The following is a 23,477-nucleotide window of genomic DNA, read 5'->3' as shown; positions in this document are numbered from 1 at the left end:
ATTCCCTCGAGGGAAATGGTAAAATTTCTGAGCGCGCCTTGGCTGACCGTGCAATCGCATTTGTGCACAGTATACTGCAAAAAAGCTCATTTGGCTTGCTTTCTTGGTATAATGACAGTGAACGATCACACTTACACGGAAACTAGGTTGACCTTTGATTTAGCTGAGGCACTTCCTTCCACTAGTCTCGATTCGCATCAGCCACTACCACCCTGGAAAGAAAGGCTGCATCCATCTAGGTGGTTGAGGAGACGCAGCACAGCTGTCACCGCGTTCAGTGTCATCCGCTGCAGGAAAGACTGGAAGGAACTTTTGGTGAACACATCCTGTGCTACACGTCAACAACTGGCGAACCTAGCTCATCCAAAGGCGGGTGGCCTCTTAGTTGTGTCATGCATATTAAACCTCCTGAATGTCGGTGGTTGAATCTAAAATAGCAAGCAAAGTATGTTCTTTCTTGTTGACGTGCTTAGATGTGCTCCAGCACCTGCTGCCCTCTGTTTCAGAACAACAAACTGGAGGGCTTTTAAATTAGATGTTTCAAAGATGGTTTGAGATTTACGTGCCGATTCTGCAGGGCCCTGGAACGTGTGATCACAATGCTGCAGAGAGGGTAATAAACATTGTGACATCCCTGCCCTTCTTTGCGCTTGGCTGGCAGGCATACAGGTGCCGATCCTCTTCCATTGATGCTTTCTGGAAAATCTGTCAGTAAATTGTCTCCTTGAATGTACAAGCCAGCCATCCAGGCAACCAGTGCTCAAGTGCTGCTTGTGTGATGCATGCAGGCAGGCGAAGTCAGATGAGAGCAGGTTATGGGGGGCATCCATAATGGGTGTGGGAGCTGGTGCTGTGGCATTTCATGCTAGCTCAGGAGATGCCCGACACTGGGGCCGGAAGCTTGATTACTGGGTAAGACCTCTGATAATTGGGCTGCTCCTGTTTCTATGAACACAGAACAGCTGGACTTTCCACTCAAAGTGGGTCATCGCTTCATGAAGTGCAACAATTCACTGCAGGTGATCTCCCTTTCGACTGCGGCATTGACAAGGGCGGTGTACCCAAAGGTGTCTGCACACAAGACAGCGGCCTCTCTTTTGCTGACTCCAATGCAGCCTCTGGCAGTGACATCGCTCAACGCTGCAGCGATGGAGGTTTGTGCTGCCACCTTATACTCGTGTGCATGAAGACTTGCTCTACAGACAGGCTTTCTATTGCTTGATGACATGCATGCGGCACAAATGTGCTGATTGAGCGCTCTGGTGCTTCGCAGCTGGAATTCTTGAAGCAGGCACGGAAGAACACGAAGCTCAGGAATGCGCACAGGGTGCACATGGCTACTACTGTTCTGGGGGCAGGATGTTTTGTACTGGAGGACTTCATGCCGACTCTGCCACTGATCCACTCTGTGTGGCACGGCCTATCTGCTGTGGCGCTTCAGACAACAAATGCTCTAGTCGCCGATGCTGACAGGAGGAGATTGCAAGCCACTGCCGAGGGCGTTTGAGGTAGTCTTGCTGACATCTCCTCAAGACAGAAAAAGTCTGACCAGAAGGAGAGGTGTTGTGTTGTCTAAACGAAAGACCATACGGCCTGACAGCAGCACAGAATCCTGTATTGTGGAGAGAGTAGACCTAGACTCTGCGGTGACGTGATCATCTGTACACTAAGCATTCATTGGGAAAAACAGGAAGCTTACAGGATGCGCTGTGTTTCAGTTGCTTTGCATGAACAAAGTTCTGATATGGTCAGCTCTTCGGCATGCTTTTCCTACGAGAGTGCTCGGATACGTATCATATTGAACCAGTATTATTGACGGGTGAGATTGAAGTGCAAAGGATATCGTCCAGAACGCATGTTAGATTGTCAAGCTTGTGAGAGGCGCAGGACGTTACTTTACAGTCTATACCCTTTGGACATATTATTAGAGTCTGGCGTTTCTGCAATTATGCAGCAAGTACTGGCCAAATAGAACATGGCCATAAATTGAGTCAATTGAATTGCCATATGGTCTCGAATGTGTGCGGGAGCTTGCAAGACAAAAGTTGACTATATATACAGTCAACTTTTGTCTTGCAAGCTGGATGTAACAGCAGTGCTGGATGTAACAGCATTTCAGTATCTTTTCTTGGCAACATGAAGAACAGGATCACCACACATCGGCATCTGCATGCATCCTGATTTCATCCGTGATCAATCATCGCCATCCCTTGATCAGGTCTCTCTGAGTCACAGCGTTCACGGGTTCACAAGCACAACGTTCTTAAAGAGTGCTAACAGAGAGTCATTGTTGAAGTGCGCAGGCGTGCATCCCTCATGCCTTAAATCATAACACAGTGGTGCTGTGGCTTAGGCATTACTGCAGGGCTGGCATCTCTTATGGTGATGTCAACACTTCCCCGCGTGTCAGATTTCCAGGTGCAGTTTTATGAGCTGCAGCGAGGAGATGGGCAGGTCAAAACTAATGCCTGCCTCCCGCTTCGACAGCTTCATGACTCCTTTCCGCCGGTTGGCCTTCACATCTGCCAGGCCCCACCGAGAGGTTCCCTGCTGCTCGTCTAGCTCTTTGAGGCTCAGTACTTTGGTGTCTGTCTCCGTGCTGCCCGGCTCCTTGAGGTATGTAACTTGCATGGGCAACGACCCAAATCTCTCCAGCTCCCTTGGCACGCGCACAATGCGCTCTGCACCCTGCAGCACACAACAGGAAAATCGTACCATATGCTGGCTCTCAACTGACTTCCAAGATGACAAAACCAACAAGAACTTCTGGTATGTTTAACATAACCGGAAAGGGAAGTTTAAACAGCATAACGCTGGCTCAAAGATGACGAGAAGAGTGATGATAACGGCAGGGGCTACACACCGGGCTCGAGACCTCTACAGACAGCTTGCCAGCCGCCTCTTCGCCGAGGCGAGCATCCAGAGCCTGGGAGAACTTTGACGAGAACAGCGCCACGTCATCCAATGTTGGAGATCCATATAGATCATCCATCTGAAGCAGCCAGGCAAAACGTCAGAATAGTTGATTGGACCCTTCATGGAGTACCAAGGCCTTCTTCATCCCCTGTTGTTGGTCACTTGAGGGAGATGTGAAATAAAAATTAACCAGGCATGTTTGTGGGATGTGCATGAGCATCACCTTGTCTATGCGGATGTAGAGCCGATCTCTGAGCGCAGCTGCTCTGAACGAGTACAGCTCTATATTTTCCATCTCAGGTGCCCTGAGAACCTGCTTGGCCACCTCCAAAGCAGGCTTCCCCCTGCATGGTCAATCAAAAGCCATTCACCTTCATTTGTAGCAGTGAAGCTCCCTTGGTCAACAGCAGGGGCACGCGGTTTGAGGACTCATTGCGCATGCTCAATGTCTTGGTATCGGCACAAGCTTGTTCGCTTGTGAGAGTGGTCCTCAGGAGCTTTAATTTGTCATACAAAGGCGCACCATTCTGGGAGGCCTGCAAACTCCACAATGGGTCCATCTCCAGAGGTGGATGTCACGTCTGGCTCCCCATCGCTGTCATCCTCGTCATCCTCTGCTGGGAGGCCCTTTGCGGGCGCTACATCCTCGACAAAGTCCTCAACAAGCTGCAAGTCATCCTCGCTGTATCCTTCAGCTGGGAACTCATCCACACTGTCGCTGTCCGCATCGTAGTCCACTGTGCGAGCTGGGAATTCTGCATCGCGATCAGTAAGATGCCTGGTGAATGGGCATTTCTGGTGGCAATTAGATGGGTCACAGGGGTTGAGGTCCACCGTCAGGCACTGCATGTGGGAGCAGGCATACCTTGGCTTTCCATGTCTTTGATGACATCGTCCACACTATTCATGGGGGAAATTGCGAAGCACGTGGAGGTACTGCAAGACCTGCACAATATCATGGATCGTATGCTGGTATAGGCGAAGTGCTAGCTAGGCAGGGTGTTGCTACTGCTGCTGCTGCTCACTGGTGTCGCTGTGCAGATCGTTGGGTAGTCGTACCTCCCTTCCTGGAATCCAAACTTCAGGATGTCGTTGTGCATGAGAAATCTGCTGCCTCTGCTGTCCCAAGTGCTCCGCAACCTTAATGCACCTAAGACATGGAAGCCAGGAATCAGCTTCCTGGGATTAATCGTCACATCAAGAGATTCCCAACAGCTCAAATTGCCGTATATCATCGCACCTGGCATGTTTAGTCTTGCAAATTGCGAGATAAGACAAGGTTGTCTCTGCAACATCCACTTGGCAGCCATCATTAACTCTCTGAACATGCGCCAAGGAAGTTATGGAGAGGAGATACCGGAGAACGAGTCTATATTCCTCTGATTCTAGTTCTCTCTAGTTCTCTCCTGCAGCAGAAGTCTTTGCTCATTCACACGGGGCCCCGCTCATTTCAGGGGGCCCGGGCCCCGTTGAAGTTGGAGGGGGCCCCGCTTCAACTTGGGGGGCCCCGCTCCACATGGGACGACGTTCACTTTCGAGACAATCACACTAATTGAGATCGCTGGCCATATTTGAAATTCAATAATGTTCGTGCTGCCCCAAGTGCACGAAGTTTGACAGGTTGGGTCCCTTCAGCGGATGCCATCATTCTTGGACACTTATATGTCACATCAAAGCTCACACGTCTTCGAGATGAACAAGATATATCTTTACTATAAAATATTGACATTCTATGATGCGTTGTCTACATAAGATGACTGCAAGTTCCAACAAATATGCCTTTGGTGGTGCAGGAAGTGCACAACCCTATAGCGAATGATCGGCCTTTCAAGGTCGATTTCGCCATCGAAAAGCATATTGTCGGACGGTATTGTGACAAAAGGCCAAGCAGTTCATAGGTTCTTCAGCGCACAGGCTGCAGTCCAGAAGAGGGGCACATTCACTTCAGCAGCACTGCTTGCTCCCAGCAGCATGACTGTGACCAGTCCTGTGTCCGGCTTGGAGCCGGCAAACGTTTGGGGTTTTTTTGAGCAGCTGACCAAGATCCCGCGGCCTTCCAAGCACGAGGAAAAGTGCGGCTCACCTCTGGCGCAAAGGAAGAAAAGTACTTGCTATGGCAGACTTGGACATTGCTTATCTGACCTCAATGCTGCTGTTCCAGGGTTCTGCAGTACTTGAAGGACTTTGCCAATGAGAGGAAGCTGGCATGGCAGCAAGATGGGGTGGGGAACATGGTCATCAAGAGGACAGGCTCTGGTGGAGGAGAAATGGCTCCAGCCGTGGTGATACAGGTGGTTGTGTTCAGACTGCCTGAGCATGCCAGTGCCTTGATTTTAATTTCTGTTTTGGGGGACACGCACAGTATGAGGTACTTTGATCAGCATCATTGAGTGTGAGCTTGGCGATGGCAGGGCCACGTTGACATGGTGACAGAGAAAAACTCTGACATTGTCCATGACTTCTTCAATGACCCTCTGCGGCTGCAATCAGATGGCGCATGGCTCAAGGTGCAGTTCCAGTCAATTGGATCTCTTGCCTTGTGCCGGCTTTGGTCATTATATCTGACCTGCAGGCATGAGGTTCCTTGTTGATGATGTTGCTCGCTGAGCAGGCGCAAGGAACTACACTAGGAGCAGACAATGGCATTGGGGTTGCGACAGCACTGGCCCTCTTAGACTTGCCATCCAATGCAAAGCTGCCTCCCCTGGAGTGCCTCTTCACTGTGGACGAGGAGACAGGCCTCACAGGAGCCTTTGACCTTGATCCCACCTTGCTCACAGGTGCAGATGCTATACTACTCCCGTGCAATGATTAAGGCAACGCAGTTGCTAGCAGACATAACCCCGTGGTTTTTTTGAAACTGGTATGCAATCACTTGACCGCCTGTGAATTACTAAGCGAGTAATGCGGCAACAGTGACTTTAGCACGTTGATCTCTGCAGGGCAAGTGTTGCTCAACCTTGACACAGAGGATTGGGGCGAAATTTTCATTGGCTGCGCGGGTGGGGGCGACTCCATGATCAGCATCCCCGTGACATATGAGGCTGCGCCAAGCAGCGGAATGCTGCACTATGAATTGAAGATTTCGGGTGCGCAATCCGCTTGAGATTGCCACGTGACCTGGTCCCTGTGTTTGATGTAGTGCTGCCACATACAAGTCGAGTGATGGGTGATGAACATGTCCTCATATCAGCTCAGATATAGCTGCAAAAGCGAGGGGCATGTGATAGCACTAATCTTTGCCCGCTTTGCAAATGATAGCTGTAACATGCACACAGGGCTCATGGGAGGGCACTCTGGCCTGAACATCAATGAGGACAGGGGCAACGCGGTGAGATTTGCCGCTCGCATCGCCGACACAGTGCTCAGGGCGGCGCCTGGTGCGAAGCTGGCAGGAATCGCCGGCGGAGACAAGCGCAATGCCATCCCTCGCGAAGCCACTGCCACTGTGCTGGTATGCATGTCTCGCTATTTCCAAATTGAGCATAGACGTTAGATCTGCTCTCATGCAGCTGCGATGCAATGATTATGCGACATTTCGGACATTAGACAACCATATGACGTGTCTTGAGCTTCTGGTGTGTGCTGTGTATGCGCTTTACAACTTGGTGGAGATTCAGAGAAACCTGCATCAACAGCTGGAAAGACAGATCTGCTGCAAGTTGGCTAGCAGGGTGGCATGCAAGGCATAACGACAGGGGAGAAAGAGAGAGGCCTGCTTCACCTGAAGCCAATTCTGCATGTGGGGATTTTTGCAGGTGCCAGAGGGCTCCGGGGATGCTGCCTCAGCTGTGACAGATCAGTATGCAGATGCTCTGAAGAAGGAGTACGGTGCACTAGAGACTCAGCTCAGTGTGTCCTTGTCAGAGAGCAGCAGCCCTGCGCCTGGCCAGGTGCTCAGCAGCGACAGCGCCTCCAAGCTGCTGACTCTGCTACTCACCCTCCCCCATGGGGTCATCAAGTACTCCCACACCGTCCCAGGTATGTAACAGCATGGCAGACCTGTCTCTTTGCGTTTCCGTTGCCGTAACAAATGCTTTGCTGCACCATCAGCTGCATGCAATGATATCTATGGCGATACAGTGCGCATCCCTGCTATGTTAATTGCGAAGCTCCATTTTACCCCAGGGGTGCGCCCCTCTGCCTTCTGGTGTCACATTTGAATCTAAGACATAGTGCAAGACATGCAAGGTACTACAAGCTGAGAAGGGAGTTAGGGGCTGTATTGTCGTGAATTCACAGTACAACGATGGCCCAAACAATTTTTGCCAACACAGGGCTGGTGGAAACCTCGACAAACCTGGCATCAGTCAAGCCGTGCCCTGCCGAGAATGGCGCCCTGCCGGAGAAGTACATGGTGCAGTGCACGACGCGCAGCAGCCTGGGCCCTCCCCTGGAGGCCGTGCGCGACAGCATCTCCAAACTCAGCGGCCTGGTGCGGGGCCCTCATAATCCTGCACCCTCTTGCTTTTTGACGCATGCTCTTACATGCATGGTACTATTTGGTGCATGCTTAAACATGAAACGGCATGTTGAGCTGTTTGAATGCAGGTCTGTTTGCAACAATGCATGCAGGTCATGACCGGCAGGAGGTGCTTTGGTCAGCGGATGTCATGCTCTGGCCATGCATGCAGGAACTAAATGAAGTATCATTGCCGGGTCTGTGTCCAAGGCCATGATCTGTGGGCAGCAGTCACATGACAATGACAGCATGTGCGGGCATGTGTACGCAGGTGGGCGCCAGCGTGGAGCAGGACACAGCATACCCGGGCTGGGCTCCCAACCCCGGCAGCGCAGTGGTCGGACTGGCCAAGGAAGTGCTGGAGGAGGTCACCGGGCACACTGTCAAGGTACCGTACCCCTCCCTCACCCGTGTAATCCCGTCATGGTGTTCATGCCATCTGCTCCCCTCAGCACATGGTGTTGGGGTGTGTCCACTTGTTTGGACGTCATGGTGAATGCGGACCCCCAGGAGGAATAGATAGAGGCATCATATGAGGCCCAGGTGAGCTGCAGGAGATTCACGGAGGTCATGTGCTGTCATGCCCCTGGTGGTGTCCTCTGATCAGTCCAGCTTCCAGGCAACGCAGCGGTAGCTTGTTGCTCTTCACCCAAGCGTGTGAGGGATGACTCACTGTCAGGGCTGTTGCTTGAGATATCAAGTACAGTGTTGCTTAAATGGCTGGGTGCGCACACAGGTGGGGGCAATCCACGCTGGCCTGGAGTGCGGCATCATTGGGGAGAAGGTGCCTGGCATAGACATGGTGTCTTACGGGCCCACCATCCGGGGCGCTCACAGCCCAGACGAGAACCTGGAGATAGCGACTGTTAAGCCTTTCTGGGAGGCCACCCTCAAGATCCTGGGCCGTCTGGCTGATGTGAAATGAGCAAGCGAAGCTTAAGTATCCTGGTCAGCTTGAAGAAGAATGCGACTGTATGTTGCCACAAGGTCGTGTTAAAGGGCACACTATCGCTGATGATTGGCAAAGCATTGGACAACGACTCGCACTCTTATGCATGTGGCCAGTGATGAGGCATGCATCTGCTCCTGTGTTGCTGCTTGTATATGATAGTTTCCCATGTACATCTACAATCAGTACTTCCATTACAATATAGTCATATTGCAGCTGTTTCAAGTCTTGAATTGTAATACAATCATGAACTGAAATGAAGGACATTCAATTTGCCTGTGAGGCATCATGCATATGGCCTGGGCCATACATGTGCATCATCAGTAGCTTGAAAACCTCGGAAGAAGATAAATATGATCCGACTGATAAGTCAAACTTCACCAGTCACATTAGCAACGCAGGTGTCCCCTTCTCAAATAGGTTCCTTCTCTTGGACACTTCAACACTTGCACTGCAGCGTTTGCAATTTCAATTACCCAGGATGTGTTTGAAGCAGAAAACATGCCTTTGCTCAGAACTATTTGGCAGTACGGGGCTCATTCATAATGATGTCTGCGACATGCATGCCCAGTAGAGCGGCTGGCATTTCAGGGCAGCAGAGAGGAAGGTCGCATAAATGAAAAAAAGAACATCAATTGATTCAATAGCAATCTGAGCTGAAAGTTATGCTTTTGTCGAAAGTATCAGTGAAACTCATGCCACAGGACGCCCACATGAGCCACCTGCAAGAGAACAACTGTGCTCAACGAAGAGATCATTCCGCAAGCACTGTTCTGCTGCAAATATGGATGACAGGATTACGGTAGAAAGCACACATTGCTGTCCAAGCGAGCTGATCCAATCAAACACCAACCCAGGTCCATGAACGCAATCCATTAAATTACCAGCTTTGACTTCTTGAAACTCTTGAATTTTGCTATAGCCTGGCAGACTGCAGGCTACAAACAGCCATGGGCACACGCACCTTCTGCGGCAATGCAGTAGGTGACGGAGATGCGCGCAAGGTAGGGGCTATCTCTGCCGGCCAGAATCTTGTTTAATCGCGCGCCGTCAGTGAAGATCAGCAGCACGTACACCTCGCTCCTCCTCGACTTCGAATCCGAATTTGACTTCGAATCTGCGGCCGGGCTCAGTGCCGCGTCCGGGCTCGCGCCGAAGCGCGCATTGCCGCGGCAGGGCCCGGTAGCGCGCCGTGTTGTGCAGCCGCCGCCCGCCACTGCCAGTGATGTCAGCAGGTCTGTGCTGCCCGTGGAGTTCTGTGCATTGACACACTCACTGCTTCAGCGATCCTTTTTGACGGAGCTCTGCATTGCCTGTTCTGTTTGCACTAGGAGTTATGTTTTGAGTGTACTGAGCCTCAGATTCTGTCTGTCTTACTCTCCACAAGAGCAAGCTGGTGAAGGTTCAACATCTATAAGCTGCTGCAGGCAAGTGTCTTTATGACAGGCTGGCAGGTGGTGGGCTGGATGTATCCTGCCGGAGATAGATTGTTGCTGTGAATGAACCAACAGCACATTTCGGCATGTGATGCTTTGTGGTGCATCACCTGCCAAGTGTCAAAGTCATCCAGGGCGATGAGTAAGCCGCGCAGGGGAACATTGACGAGATAGTCATCCACCACGGTCACAGCCGCCACGCTGTATGTGACATCTCGAGCGCCCAGCACCGCCAGTGCCACATATGGTCTTCGGCTGATCCCCATGTCGTCGAGGTAGGACATGTACTGTGACCACATCACGGTCAAGTTCAGCCTCTTCACAAGCAGCGAGCTGCAAATTGCAAAGGACACAGAAAAGCGGGGGTCTCTCCTACGCAAGGTTCCAATGTCCGCTCTGTTATCTTGCCACGCTGGAAACATAATGCATGACTCCTCTTGCTGGTGAATTGAACATTCACTTTGCTGGCATGCTCGTGCTCAAGGCATTACCAGGCAATAGGCCACTGTGCCGACTGCGATCAAAAGCCGGTGCGGGTGCTGCCAGATTCCTCCAGCATGGGCATGCAGTTGTGCACAGCATGCCTCCTGCGACAACAACGAAAGATGTGGCCTCGCACCGGGTAGTAGACTGTCTTCGATGCCGCAGCCGCGGCAGGGGGCTTAGCGGGCTGTGGCTTGGGAGAGGGCGTCTGGGAGGCACCACGCGCAGGAGAAGGGCTGCGCAGAGAGCTCGGCTGGAAGGCGGGAGACGGCTTCGCGGCCGCCCCGGTTGCGATGGCCGCATCTGCACGCGTGCATGCTGCGCAGCAGAACACACCCTGAATCAGCAGATTGATAATTGTTGTTACAGTTACACTTTGTCTATCAGGACTGGTACTGTTGCATAGTACTGCTTTCAAGCTTCTGCTGATTAATAACCGGGAATGCCCCCTCTTGTGTACATAGTAATCCATCCCATTACCGCTGTTCTGCTCCATTACCACGACTCTCATGCTGCGCACAAGCCAGCTTGACACATTCTGGAAGCTTCCCAATACATTTCACTCCCATGTCTTCAGAGAAGGATCTTTGTCACGCATCGCAAGAAGGTAAGCCTTCCCACACTGCATATACATGAGCAGGGACAGATCAAGAGCTCCAATTTGGAGCATGGCAGCTGTGGTCCGCGCACCGGTGAAGGTCATGTTGAAGCCGTAGTGGATGGGATCCAATTGGTCAGCCATGGCGCCATAGAGGGAGTAGGCCGCGTCAGGGTCCAGATCATACGTGTCGACGGCACATGCGCGTGTGCGGATCACATCACAGCGCTGCTCCACCGTCCCAGTGATGATGTTGACCAGCAGCACTTGCATCGTGCTGTTGGCCACGATCACAAACCCTGCGACGGCAGAGAAACAGGCTTCTTTGGTTAGCCCCCCTCAATGCTGGCTCGCCTGCAATTGCATGGGACCACTCTGCTGTACTGCAAGGGTGTTTCTTCTGCTGCAGAAGGCATTCACGGAAGAGGCTCTAGGAAAGATAGCAAGCTCCAGCTCACCTAAGGAGCATGTGCTGTTGAACGTGAAGAGTTCTGATACCGTGCTGTCAAGAAGCCCGTCGTCGGTGATGTTGGGGAACAAGAACCCGTCTTGGTTTATCTGCGAAGCCATCATGTGGTGAGCTCGAGGGGCCTGGAGGTGGAGCAAAACAGGTGAGATGCAGGTGAAACGCATTCAACTCACCAGTGCTAGATCCGCCTCAGAAGCAGTCTTGTTGCCGATGACCAAATTTCCTGCAACCATATACTGCGTCGAGGTCGCATCGTTGGTAGCCGGTGGTGGTCCAGGGCTGGGAGAAGCTGTAGCTGTCATTTGTTCGGCTGGTGCAGGTTCTGGGGCCAGAGCTGGTGCTGAGTCGGTAAGGTCTAGGAGTGGGTTGCTTGTTGTGCTGTCTGGCAAAGAATACTGGCTGGTGCTCAAAGAGGACGCCAATGAACCGGTCGCATCCGTCAAACCCGACCCAGCCTCGGCTGCACCTGCTGGGCCCGATCTCGGAGCTGGGCCCCGAGGTGCGAGTGTAGAGCTTCTAGGAGCTGATGCTATGCTACTAACATCTTTTTGAACGACAGTGGTATCGTTTGAAGGCTTACAGGTGCAACCAACACCTTGACAGGAGCATGGCAGGTCTGTTGCTGCCCCTGCTGAGCTAGCTAAGAGGGCCAAGACGAGAAGGTGCAACATGGTGAGACTGCAACACGACACCAACGTCAGGACTAGCAAGTCGAATTTTAACGAGATTGGAGGCCTGATAAAGGTACCTGCTGACGTCTTCCAGCCACGTGTGATACCTCATCGGCACGTGCTCTTGTAAGGTAGACACCCATGCAAGTCGAAATGCGAAAGTTGCGAAATGCGAAATTTGCGATGTGACTGTCATGCACAATGGAGGATGCCAAGGTTGAGCCCATGGTCAGGCTCAGACGCCTGCCAGCTCGGCAGTAGACGTCATCATATGCGCATGCACGTGCCACTGGCAGCCTGTCCCCAACTCCACAATTCCCCACAAACCCCTCAAAGCACTGAAAAACACAAGTACCTCCCCGATTTCCGCCCACCTGCCTAGTGCCCACTAGTGCCAGTACGCGAACGGAGCATCTGAGATCAGCAGGTGACTGCGACATGCGTGCAGTACTGCCAGTACTGCGCAGTCAAGAGGGCCCCCTAGGCCTGTCCAGGGGACTCTTGTCGGACTTCATGCGCCGTATTAATGCCACTCGATGTTTCACAGCTTGCATTTACAGACCATCACGCCGCGTGGCGGCCACTCAAGAATCTCTTCCAAGGATATAAGCCTGGTCCAATAATGCAAAACATCTCAAAACTTTCACTCACAGCCCACAACCTCACCTGTCAGCTTCAGTCCCAGCACACTCTCAAAACCCACCTCAACTGTCAGCTTCAGTCCCAGCACAGTCTCAAATCTTCACAAGCACAGGGATTGCTGCCACATCATCTGGCGCCCCCCAGGCTTCTCTGATAGGGTACTGTACATCTCGCTGTCATACATCAGCCCTCAAAACTCATGCCTCGCCCTGTAGTTGCAGCCCATCAAGGGGCCAGCACTGCCTCATAGTCCACGGACTGCAGCAGAGACAGCGTGTACACCACACTGCACAGCACAGCATAAAAGACTCAGACACAGATTCCACCATTATCAGTCAATTTTCCGAAAGTACCTTCACACTGCTGCTGCGCAAAGGACTAGGGTCCCAAAGGACACACTTTCGTCGGCCAGTAGAAAGAGCTCTAAAGAGCATGCAGTGTAAGCACAGACCTGCCATCCTCCAGAGTCTCGCTGGGGGCGAATCTGGAAGGCTGCTCCTCACTAGTGCTCACTGCTGCGCTCCCGTTGCTCTCTGCGGCCACCGCAGCTGGGGCCTCTTTCTGGCTGACCTGCGGGTCACCCAGTATTCCCCTGAGGACAATGACAAGAGGGCAGAGGCAAGACAATTGTAGCACACATCCTCTTGGGCCTGGTAAGAGGCCTGCACTGCGCCACTGATGACACAGCTTCCCTTGCATTGCAATGTGCTCTCTCTATCGGAGACCTGAGTGCGCGGCCCATCTCTGATGCCAAGCATCGCCTTCCTTACGTAGTGGAAAGCAGGAGACACTAAATGCACTGAAGTCGGGCTCGAGTCCCCTGTACAGGGAAGCCTGGGGTCTACAAAAGATCATCAGGATTGGATTCCGACCTCCCAAGGAACCCTTGGACACTGAGAGGGTGTTGGGGCCTCACCGCAGCAGAGTTGCCGCCCAGTAGGCGTGCGAGCGCGGCTTTCTCCTGCTCATCACTCAGCAGCTCCCCACGGCTCCTCAGCTCAGACATCACCGCATGCGACTGCTTCCTCTGCGCAACTTCCTGCACATGCACACACTTGACAGATTTCAGTGCTGACGGTAGGTTCAGTGCTGATCCACCCTTAGTGCTTGTAGGCAGGCTATCACTCCTTTGTACGTGCGCAGGATGACTTCAGGGACCCAGACACCCACGAACACAATAAACCGGCAAGAGTGTGTTAAAGATATGCAAAGCACACAGTAACATTTTGCGGCAGACACACGGATTTTTTGCTCACCAACCAGGGTGTGACCCATTCCCTTGCGGCCTCCTTCCGGGCAGCCAAATCCGCTTCAATTGTCCTGCGGTGACAGCATCCAGTTTTTACACATTATGTATGAAATGTAGCACTCCAGGTATGCTAGGACAAGTAGCATGCATCACTTCTTGCATGGGGAAGACTGCCAGTCACTGACTTCTCAGCCTGTGAGGACGCTGCAGGGGCGGCGCTGTTGCTGGCCCTGGCCTGAGACCTCTTCAGCTGCAGCTCCAGGGCTTTGGAGCGCTGCTCAGTGTTCAGCAATTCCTTGGCATCGGATGCTCGGCATGTGAAGGTTCGCTTTCGCAGTCGCAAGGTGGAGATAGCCGGAGTGAAGGGCTGCAGTCCTGGGAGTGCTTGTCGCTGCATGGATGTGGTCGTGTGCCCCTTTCGTGCCTCCAAAGGTCTCTCTCCCTGCTGCGCCACACACACATCATGTCAGCAAATATCCTGATGAAACAGGTGCTTTGGTAGCCCATGGATTATTGGTTACACTCCGTTGTGGCCCATGAAAACCGAGTGTTCCCCATGAGAAAATACTATAATTGGAAGCAACACTGGACTCTGCATAGACGGATGCCAGGATCGCGCACAAGGGAAGGGGAAGACAAAGAGCGTGGGTGTCAGGAAAACCTTTCCACAGTTGGGAGTGAATCAAACGATCTTCCGCCGTCCGTACGTGATGACAACTGGAGATTCTTACAAGTGGGGAACAGACAAGGCAATACAGCGGCCTGGAATACAATCGAGGTCGGAATGCACGAGATAAGCTGAGATCTCACACAGAGGGCTTTCATAGGTTAAATCTGTCATAATAGAGCTGAGCCAAAACAAGCGTCGGCACATGCCGCGCACACCAGACGGCGTTCCTACAACATTTACATTTCTCGCAAACATCTCTGGGCACGCAAACACAATTGCATTTGTTGGGCAAATATGAACGGGGTGCTCGAGGCCCCGGATGCCCAGTCCCGTCGGCAGCACATCCGTGAGAGAAAACAGCAGCTCGAGGAAGAGTTGCAGCGCATAGAGCAGCAGAAAGCAGCCTTAGCACAGCAGCTGCAGGCCCTCAACGGTGGTGTTGGGGCAGGCCCTGCAAAGACAGCCAGGGGCCCCAATAAAACTGGTGCTCTCAGTCACTTCGGTGCGGGAGGAACAGCCTCAGACCGAGCACATATCGAGGCAGAGAGAGAAAAGAGAGTGACAGCCTTGTTTCAGCAATGTCAGACCATCCTGCGCAACGTCAAGGGCAATCAGAAGGCCAGTATGTTCGTAGAACCGGTGGATCCCGTGAAGCTCAAGATCGTGGACTACTTCCAGTATGTGAAGAATCCTATGGCCCTCAATGATGTCGCGGGCAAGCTATCTCACAACCCAGCCAAGGGGAGCTTCCGGAAATATAAGGACGTGTACGAGTTCCGGGACGACATGCGGCAGATCTGGGAAAATTGCCGCCTCTACAACCCCATCGGCCAGCCAGTGCGGACCAACGGGGACTGGATGAGCGAGTACTGGGAGAAGAAGTGGGCCATCTCTGGCATAGAGCAGAAGTGGGAGGAAGAGCAGCTCAGGCAGCGTCATGAAGAAACGGTGAGCTTTGAAGCCAAGAATGTAAGTCAGGACATTATCTTGCAGTCATAGGGTTGCTATGACCTGCCAGACATCCACACAGGTTGCTGTATAACGAACCGGTTACGCTGTATGTTCTGTCAGGCTTGCGACTGCACGCATGCGTGATATTAACACATGCAATTTCTATTTCATTACTGCAGTCAATTTTCGTGCAGACAGAAATTCGCGGTTTCTATCATCTCCTGATCTGTCGTGGATGTTTTCCTTGATCCTACTGCCGTGCTGCACAGATGCTGGCTGGCGGGCCTGAACTGCCTCACCACATGGAAGAAATGGACAGGGAGCTGCGCATGCTGCAGCAACAGGTGTGCTTGCCACCCGAGAGCCAGCCTTCTTCTGGAACCTCAGTAGAGGTTCCTCCAGACTGTCGTATCATTCAACAAATAAACACCCAGCCAAGAAATTACCTCTGCGTTCTATACCAACTCATGCATCACATTTTTACAAAGGCACCTGCTACAGCTTCCAAGCCTAGAGGGACTGACTGCCACAGGTGGAGGCGCAGGATGGTGAGGTGGCGGCGCCTGGCAACAGGCCGATGACCTTTGAGGAGAAGCGCAGGCTGAGCCAGGGGCTGGGATCGCTGTCTGGCGACAAACTGGGCCTCGTCATGGAGATCATTGCAGAGTGCCAGCGCATTGACCAGGTGCAGCATGCCCCGTGCTTGCCTCCTCTCTTGCCCTGCATTCGCACCTTCCCTGGAAATGCCCTCGTGGATAGACTTGTCTCATGTACAGATCTGCTGCCTTCTTGTCCAGTGGGTTTGACATGCATTATTCGCAGCTGTCATGAAGCGACATGTGCTCCCAGATGATTGCCTCGCCATGTGCGCATGTTGGTTATCGTTACATGGATTTAAAGTGATGAAAGGCTTGGCATGCATGGCAGGAGGCGGAGGTGGAAGTGGACATAGATGACCTGAACCAGGATACGCTGTGGCGGCTCAATGCGCTCGTGACCGACATGTCCATAGGCCGCGTCCTCGACACGGGTGGTGCAACCATGCGTGAAGGCGGAGATGGCGCCGGGGGCGCCAACCATGAGGTGTGAATTATCCCCCTGCACCTTACCATGTAACCAATGTCTTCCCTGTGTCATATCAGGTGCATTGATCTCATTTACCTATGCCTCGGTATGTGTCTGCTGGGGCCAGAGGCAAAAGTTCATGTGGCTCCAAGCTGCGGGCCTGAGTACAATCCTGAGGTGTATGCATATGATTATCGAGTGCATGCATGCATGCATGCAGGGTGGGGCAGGGCCGAGGGCGAGGCAGGAGGACAAACAGCAGGAGTCTGCAGAGGCACCGCTGGAGCGCAGTGGGCATGGCATGAGCGGTGTGTGGCTCTGTCAAAGCAGTGCCGGATATCATGCAGCACCATGCCTTAAAATTATAGCACCTTGTTTTAATCAGTTGAGCGTATATATATATATATATATATATATATGCGCCTGTTGAGAGGACGGTCTAGAAAAAGGTGGGTGGTAATCAGGGCACTGCATTCTGCAATCTTTTTGCAGAATACAGTGCCACAAACCCAATGCCACACCATATGCATGCATGTAGACATGCTGAAGAGTGTGCTAGTCTGCTCCATGCAAAGCTGGGCTGCAACAATGTCAAAGTCCAGATATACTTCATGAGTCTGCTGCCATGTGACCACTATCATCATGATATACCTAAGGTTGACAGGCAGTCTGGGGTGTGGTCCTGATGTAATTTCCATTGCAGGCCAAGGGGACTCTGAGGCTGAGGCATCTGACTCGCAAGGAGAAGTGGGCTCAAAGCAGCTGGCGGGCTCCACTGCAAATCATGGCACCAAAGGTATGAATATCTTTGTGAGTGGCTCTTTTGTACGAGTGCATCTCTCAATTTGTCTCTGTTGTTTATGTGACGATCGCTCGAAGCTTAGCTGAAGGGGCTAATGCACACCTTTCCTGCGTGCAGTGCAACAAAGCCATGCCGGGGACGGCATGGATTTCGTGTCAGCCACTGTCCCGCGACAACAGCCGCAAATCATTAAGAACATGGCCAACAAAAAGGTAGGAGCCTCATTGCACCTTCATCTCACCTGATCCCCCTGTTGCCAGACAATACGCATTGTGGCTTCTTGCCGGCGAAATGCCAGCAGAAGGGGCATTCCAAGCCACAAGGAACATGTGCTACTTTGATGGTTGGCTGCTGCTGCTGATGCCTGTTGTCTCGAGGTTTGAGGCAGATGTCACGATTGCAAGTCTGAAACTCCAGAGCAGGTATGGCTGACATTTTCACATGTGACCATGTGTGCAGGAGGTGACTTTGCAGAATGCCAATGCATGGGCGACGCTGACAGACAAGCCGGATGACGAGGGCGGGGGTGGCGATGGCGATGCAGAGGGTGAGGAAGGCGAGGAGGGCGGCGATGAGGGCAACAACCTCTGGGACCAGTTCAAGACCCTTGAGGAGCAACAGCAGCAGCAGGTAGGGTACTTGATCTGTGCTGCATGACAGCCCCTTGCCAGCTTGGGTGGGATGATGCGCCTGCATTCTCAAATGAGCTTGCCTGATGAAGTCGGTATTTGCCTTGCGCATGATTCTAGAACTTGTCTGTGCATATTGCTCAGTTACGTTGTCAGATGACCACCATCCACAGAGGGGAATGGTTGGGTGGCATCTGCATGCCACTAAAATCTGTCATTTGCAATTATCTTGTCCATGATCAAAGGCAATGACACCTTAATAAGAATGAGTTGCTCATCAGCCACCTGATCGTGCTGCATCATCCCTTACGTAAATCCATGGCGATGATGTCAGCCACTGCGCTACTGTGTGCAGGAGGAGGACAAGAAGGTGGAGGAGGAGCGGAAAAGGAAGGAGAGGGAAGCTGCCGAGGAGGCCGCCGCGCGCGAAGCCGAGGAGCGCCGCGCTGCGGCTGAAGCCGAGGCCGAAGCACAGCGCGCAGCTGAGAGGGAATTGGTAGAGCAGGAGCGGCGCGAAATCGAGGAGCAGCGCGCAAAGGAGGTTGCCCAGCTGCAGGTGCGCAGAAGAATTGACTGGAATTGTGTTTGCTGCAGCGGTTTGTCACTCGGGCAGAGTTCAGATTGGAGACAATGAGCATTGGACTGTCTGGCGCTGCTGGGAGCACCTGGTCTATTTTAGCTGCCCTAGCATCTGAGTGGGGGGCGGTGCTGCCGCACAACAAATGGAACGTGTGCACTGAGCAGGAGGTGTTTGTGAGGTGGTGTTGCATGCAGTAGCGATGCATCTGATTGCTCTCACCGGTGAATTTCACTGTCCACCGGCAATGTTCACCAGGTGGAGCCATTGCATGCATCACCACTGAGCAAAAATTGCAATGCTGCTCTGCTAGACAAGCCTCATGCGCCAGGGGCATGGTTTGTGCTGGCACCTTGTAGGGAGCATGTGCAGGGAGCAAATGGGCAATATTCGTACTTTGAACCGTGTGAACTGTGTCTTGCCAGAACCTGGAGAAGCCGTCGACCTTCCGAGAGGAGCAGGAGCTGTTCACGGGCACCGACCACAACGCCCTCGGAGACGTGTTCGGCCTGCAGCTCAAGGGAGGCGACGACGACGACGAGGACTTTGGGGATGACGATGATGACGATGATGCAGAGGACGGAGAAGTCTGAAACGCTCCACTCTGTCCATCTGTGTCCTTCTCTTCAACCTCCCAGTCTCTACTCCGGTGGTAGTAGAGGCCACCCCTCGGCGGGCGTATATGTACCTCCTCTGATTCTTGTGGAGGGCTGCAGTACGTATCATCCTGCTGTGGGGATAGCCGTATGCTTAGTCTGGGCGAGATGCGGCACAAAAGGAGGGGCTCTGACCGCAACACATGATACAAGCAGGGCATGGCAACTGGCCTCCACTGTGCTGCATGCAATGATGAAAGGGACAGGCGCATGCTACCACGGAAGGCTACATTCCCATGTCAGCACTCGCACAGAATGGCCTTTTCACGATCTCCCTTGGGATGTGAAGCTGTGAAAAAGAGGCTGCTGTATGTACAGACGAGCTCATTTGTTTGCAGGACTGTGGGTGTACGCAGGGATTTTCGATGGTGACAGTGAGGTGGTATATCTGAGACCGGCAATGTGCATGTGTTTGATTCTGGACACATGCGACTTCAGTGTGCCATGTGAATGTCTCCTGGCTGGGACTCGTGTGATCTTGGCTGTTCTACCTTGAATGATGACTTTTGAGTGCTCATTGGGGGTAATATATATACAGCTTTGTCTGGGCGGTGTAGCTGCTTTGAAGGTTTTGCCTGTCAATGGCCTAGGTGTGATTTGTTGTCTGCTAAGTATGATCCTGGTCAGGACGTACATACGTGTCTGCTTGCCTCTTTTGCTTCCCAGGGTGCTACAAGTCCTTTAAAGATGCATTTGGATTCGCATCTCTGTAATGTTGACTACAGTATGTCGTGAGCCGGTAGCAAACCTCTCACAAGGCAATCATGACAAGCACATTGCTTATCAGTAACTCTCTTGACACCTCATTATCGCTGCAGAGAATGAGCTTCCATGAGGACAAGAAATTTCCCGTAAAGTCACACTTGTCCTGCTGCAGCTTCCTTTATGGACTGCCGCATGTAGGCATCTATCTGCGCACACCCGCCCATGCACAGCTGCAGCACCTCGCTGGCCTGTGCATTGCTCCACTGCCCAGTCAGCACAACCTGTGACACCTGGCAACCACCCCACATCATTCCTCAGTGACACCAAACCCATCAACAGAGCCACTCACCGCACGCCTTGGGCATTTCAGCTGCATTTCTGGCCATCCCGTTCAACGGGGGCATCTTTCCTTAGTTTCAATGAGACTCACTGCGTGTCCATCATGAGTACTTTGAGTGTCTCAAGTCCATGAGGCTCACAGAGAGGGCCTCCACCAAAGGATGTCGCTGAATTCACAGGTTCAATAATTGATGATTTGAAGAGCTTACCGCATTGGCTGATGGCATCATGGCAAGCAGAGCGCTGCCGTCTTCCCTGTATGCCTCGTCAATGGTGGGGTCCAACAGCAGGTGCCCATCCACCCGACTCTACACAGCACAGCTCCACAATCAATGCAGACCGCATGGTGATTGCAAAATTTTCATCATCGTGTCTCATTGGCTCATAATCCTTTGCCTTCAACCTGCATCTCTTGACCATGGCAGATACTCAGTTGCAGGATTTCCTTTGCAAGCCCTGAAAGGAAAGCTGAGTATGACCTCTCGCTGTGCTGTGTTGTTGCCTTGCTGGTCTCAGAGGACATACTCAGGATCCTTGAAGGATGTGCAAAGAAAGATTGCGCAACTAACAGTCGTGCGCCTCGCAAATCTCTTCCGCGCGGTGGTTATGGCTCACCACGCTGCATGCTGACACCATGTCTTCCATCTCAATGCCTGCATCTGCAAGTGCAAGCGAGGCTGCGCATATGCATACTGCCAGATCCGCTCCTGCAGACTCCAACACTAGGCAGTAGATGTCCACATTGGCCTTGGGGAATGTCTGCAACCGCACTGCTGCTTCCAGCGCTGTCTGGAGCTGGACGGACAGCTCCCGCTCCTCATCATTCTGTGCATGCATGCACAACAAGATGTTCAGCTTTTACAATATTACCCAGGCTACTGCTTGAGGCAGTAAGGCTGCAGAACAAGCGGTGCAAGCAGGCTTGCCTGTCCAAAAGCCTTCCGTTCTCTGCGGGAATAGCTGGCAAGCTTCACATCGCACTGCAGCCTCCCCTCTGTGCTGAAGACCTCCTTCCTCTCGGCCTCCCTCGGGCCATACCTGTCACCGCAGTATTTCATACTTCAATAGGCAGGAGGCAGGTGGTATGCAGGATTGGATTGCACATTCGATGATAAGCAGAACCTGGATTTGGAACTCACACTCCAGCGATGACCTTGGTGTTTCCAAACTCTGCATAAGCCGAGCCAGCCGCTTGGCTCAGGGTCCCTGGTTTCATGACTGCATTGCACCAGAACAAATCAGATAACTACACAAAAAGCGCTGTCAACATTAAAAATAACAATGTGAACGTGGAAGGATGAGGGATAGAGACTTACAGACGTTCCTGAACACTTCAAAGCCTCTTCCATCCAAGCGAGTGCCGCCTTTCAGCACCTCTTTCGGTCTGTTTCCTTCAATGTATGGGGTGGATGGAACCTCTCTGCTCATTTCTATGTATCTGTGATGTCGCAAGCGCAATTGCTACATTTTTCTTGCCAAGGATCAACTCTGGATCAACTCACCAACGACGGAAGTCCAAGCCTTCTAATGATAAAAAGCAGAATTTTTCTCTGCCCTTAACTAACTTCTCAGAAGTATGGACGAAAGAATAGATTTTCAATTCGTGCCGGGGCTGAGCTCTTGATGTCATGAAGTCCGTCCCATACTTAATTTCAGGCTTCCGATCGAGGGTATATAGATGAGGAGAAATTAGAAATTCTCAGCTGGCGAGAGCAGCATCTCGTTGTGACCCTAGCGGGAGCTGGTGCGCGATGGACGGCAGTCTAGTGCATCCCGCCCACGCATGTCTGTTGACGGCTGCGTCCCATTCAAGGCCGGGGTCTGTGCCGGTTGTCGATCGGAGGATCGGCAGTCGAGGCAGTTAAAGGCAGGCGAACCGGCTCAGGGCGGAAACGCAGCAAGCTCAGCCTGCGCCCTGGTCGGTGAAGGGAGAACGTGCCAGAGGGCAGAGCGTGGAATCTCGGGAGGTGCTAGTCCTGTGGGACCGTGAACCTTTTGCTCCTCTGCCTGCGTGACAGAATCTTGACACTGCTTGGGCAGTAGTATACACATGTGATCTTGACATGATGAAAAGATGATGATTTTGACGCATGCATGTGTGCCAGTATTTTTTAAGACTGCTGAATGCCGAGTAAGGGCTCGAATTGAGCTGGCCAGGTTCCCATATCCATTGAATCTGACTCATGATCACATTGCTTGCAGCCTGCACAGGTGGTGCCATATCACTAGTGTATGAACAGTACTGAACACCAACCGACCTGTTACTTTGCTATTGATGGCCTTCATCAAGGTCACAGAAAGAAGAGGTCACCTCGGACTTCAGAATTATTCCAGAGAAGACAGAATGCAGACTTCAAGTAGAGCACTCCAAAATTGGCGAAATTCACCAAGGCACAGTACTAGCAAACACTGATGCAATTGCAAGACAAAGAAGAAATATAATGGTAGACTCTAAAAGGTCTTGCTCCACAATATCAGTGCGCTCATGCTCAGGCATCTCTTCTCTTCTCCACACTCACCATGGCTGCAGCTTTGTATGGCAAAGATTTGTCATTCCTCCAGTACCATGACAGCTCAACGATAAGTTACGTAACATAACTTATTCTCTGTCAAACTTATCTTCTCCTGACGGCGGCGCCCTCACAAGAGCACCACACAGCAGTACAGCGTGTTCTGGTGCCATGCAGCACCGCACAGAACTTCTGGCTCAACAGCCCTGTCTGTATGGGCAAATGCCGGACTCACTGCAGGCCTAGAGCGGTCCGCGCGCAGGCTCTTGCTTGAAATATTCCTATTCTCAATCTTTACCAATCCAGAATGTTCTGTTGTCTCGAGCTCCCCAGCCCCACCTTTTGCAGCTTGATTTGTATTTGCGCAGGCCAGAACACTGCTGTGCCACCTTTCACAGGTGCTCCACTGGATCGGGCGGAATGATAAGCAATTCGAGCAACGTTGCGTCAGGACGCGGCGTTGATGCCTCCAATTACTGGCTGCCACCTGGCGTCGTAGCCATCCAGTGCGTCTGGCATGGACTTCTTCGTGAAGAGGTCGTGAAACTCCTCCTTGGAAACCAGGCCATCCCCATCCTCATCCGCCTCTCTGAGCATCCTCCGCGCCTGTTGAACACAGACACGAAGCAATGTCATGAGAATAGTCTCTGTAGGCGGACAGCGTAGCCCACGTCAGCCAGAGCACAACGTGGCAGGCA

The 23,477-nt window shown here is 52.3% G+C and overlaps 6 protein-coding genes across 6 annotated transcripts; 3 read left to right on the top strand and 3 right to left on the bottom strand.

The window, feature by feature from the left end:
- Positions 1-535: 535 nt before the first annotated feature.
- Positions 536-1,507, top strand: COCSUDRAFT_20202 (hypothetical protein; the record flags this gene model as incomplete). The annotated part of the gene is made up of 4 exons (XM_005643377.1): positions 536-669; positions 789-912; positions 1,020-1,154; positions 1,274-1,507. The coding sequence occupies 4 exons, from the start codon at positions 536-538 to the stop codon at positions 1,505-1,507; spliced, it is 627 nt and encodes a 208-aa protein (XP_005643434.1).
- Positions 1,508-2,406: 899 nt separating this feature from the next.
- Positions 2,407-4,016, bottom strand: COCSUDRAFT_45036 (hypothetical protein; the record flags this gene model as incomplete). Its single annotated transcript, XM_005643376.1, has 6 exons — positions 2,407-2,688; positions 2,864-2,992; positions 3,140-3,260; positions 3,440-3,671; positions 3,782-3,861; positions 3,976-4,016. 6 exons carry the CDS (start codon positions 4,014-4,016, stop codon positions 2,407-2,409), a joined length of 885 nt encoding a protein of 294 aa, XP_005643433.1.
- An 871-nt stretch (positions 4,017-4,887) lies between these two features.
- COCSUDRAFT_49095 (aminoacyl-histidine dipeptidase) lies at positions 4,888-8,579 on the top strand (the record flags this gene model as incomplete). The annotated part of the gene is made up of 10 exons (XM_005643375.1): positions 4,888-4,988; positions 5,078-5,207; positions 5,328-5,423; positions 5,528-5,696; positions 5,859-6,005; positions 6,195-6,370; positions 6,675-6,897; positions 7,194-7,351; positions 7,650-7,766; positions 8,115-8,579. 10 exons carry the CDS (start codon positions 4,888-4,890, stop codon positions 8,301-8,303), a joined length of 1,506 nt encoding a protein of 501 aa, XP_005643432.1. The 3' UTR covers positions 8,304-8,579.
- Positions 8,580-9,020: 441 nt separating this feature from the next.
- On the bottom strand, positions 9,021-14,272 carry COCSUDRAFT_45034 (hypothetical protein; the record flags this gene model as incomplete). Its single annotated transcript, XM_005643374.1, has 10 exons — positions 9,021-9,049; positions 9,292-9,583; positions 9,874-10,050; positions 10,383-10,564; positions 10,937-11,143; positions 12,651-12,724; positions 13,078-13,196; positions 13,543-13,665; positions 13,883-13,946; positions 14,061-14,272. 10 exons carry the CDS (start codon positions 14,270-14,272, stop codon positions 9,021-9,023), a joined length of 1,479 nt encoding a protein of 492 aa, XP_005643431.1.
- An 897-nt stretch (positions 14,273-15,169) lies between these two features.
- COCSUDRAFT_45033 (hypothetical protein) lies at positions 15,170-19,162 on the top strand (the record flags this gene model as incomplete). Its single annotated transcript, XM_005643373.1, has 11 exons — positions 15,170-15,493; positions 15,766-15,840; positions 16,041-16,181; positions 16,424-16,579; positions 16,782-16,869; positions 17,265-17,357; positions 17,481-17,575; positions 17,823-17,993; positions 18,348-18,548; positions 18,587-18,739; positions 18,995-19,162. The coding sequence occupies 11 exons, from the start codon at positions 15,170-15,172 to the stop codon at positions 19,160-19,162; spliced, it is 1,665 nt and encodes a 554-aa protein (XP_005643430.1).
- A 920-nt stretch (positions 19,163-20,082) lies between these two features.
- On the bottom strand, positions 20,083-21,485 carry COCSUDRAFT_59812 (ribosomal protein S5 domain 2-like protein; the record flags this gene model as incomplete). Its single annotated transcript, XM_005643372.1, has 5 exons — positions 20,083-20,220; positions 20,479-20,577; positions 20,885-21,094; positions 21,244-21,307; positions 21,409-21,485. The coding sequence occupies 5 exons, from the start codon at positions 21,483-21,485 to the stop codon at positions 20,083-20,085; spliced, it is 588 nt and encodes a 195-aa protein (XP_005643429.1).
- Between the last annotated feature and the right edge of the window lie 1,992 nt (positions 21,486-23,477).

Source organism: Coccomyxa subellipsoidea (assembly GCF_000258705.1).
Source record: "Coccomyxa subellipsoidea C-169, whole genome shotgun sequence".
Lineage (NCBI taxonomy): Eukaryota > Viridiplantae > Chlorophyta > Trebouxiophyceae > Coccomyxaceae > Coccomyxa > Coccomyxa subellipsoidea.
Note: the sequence above shows the minus strand (reverse complement) of the source record. Positions and strands in the feature narration are given on the sequence as shown.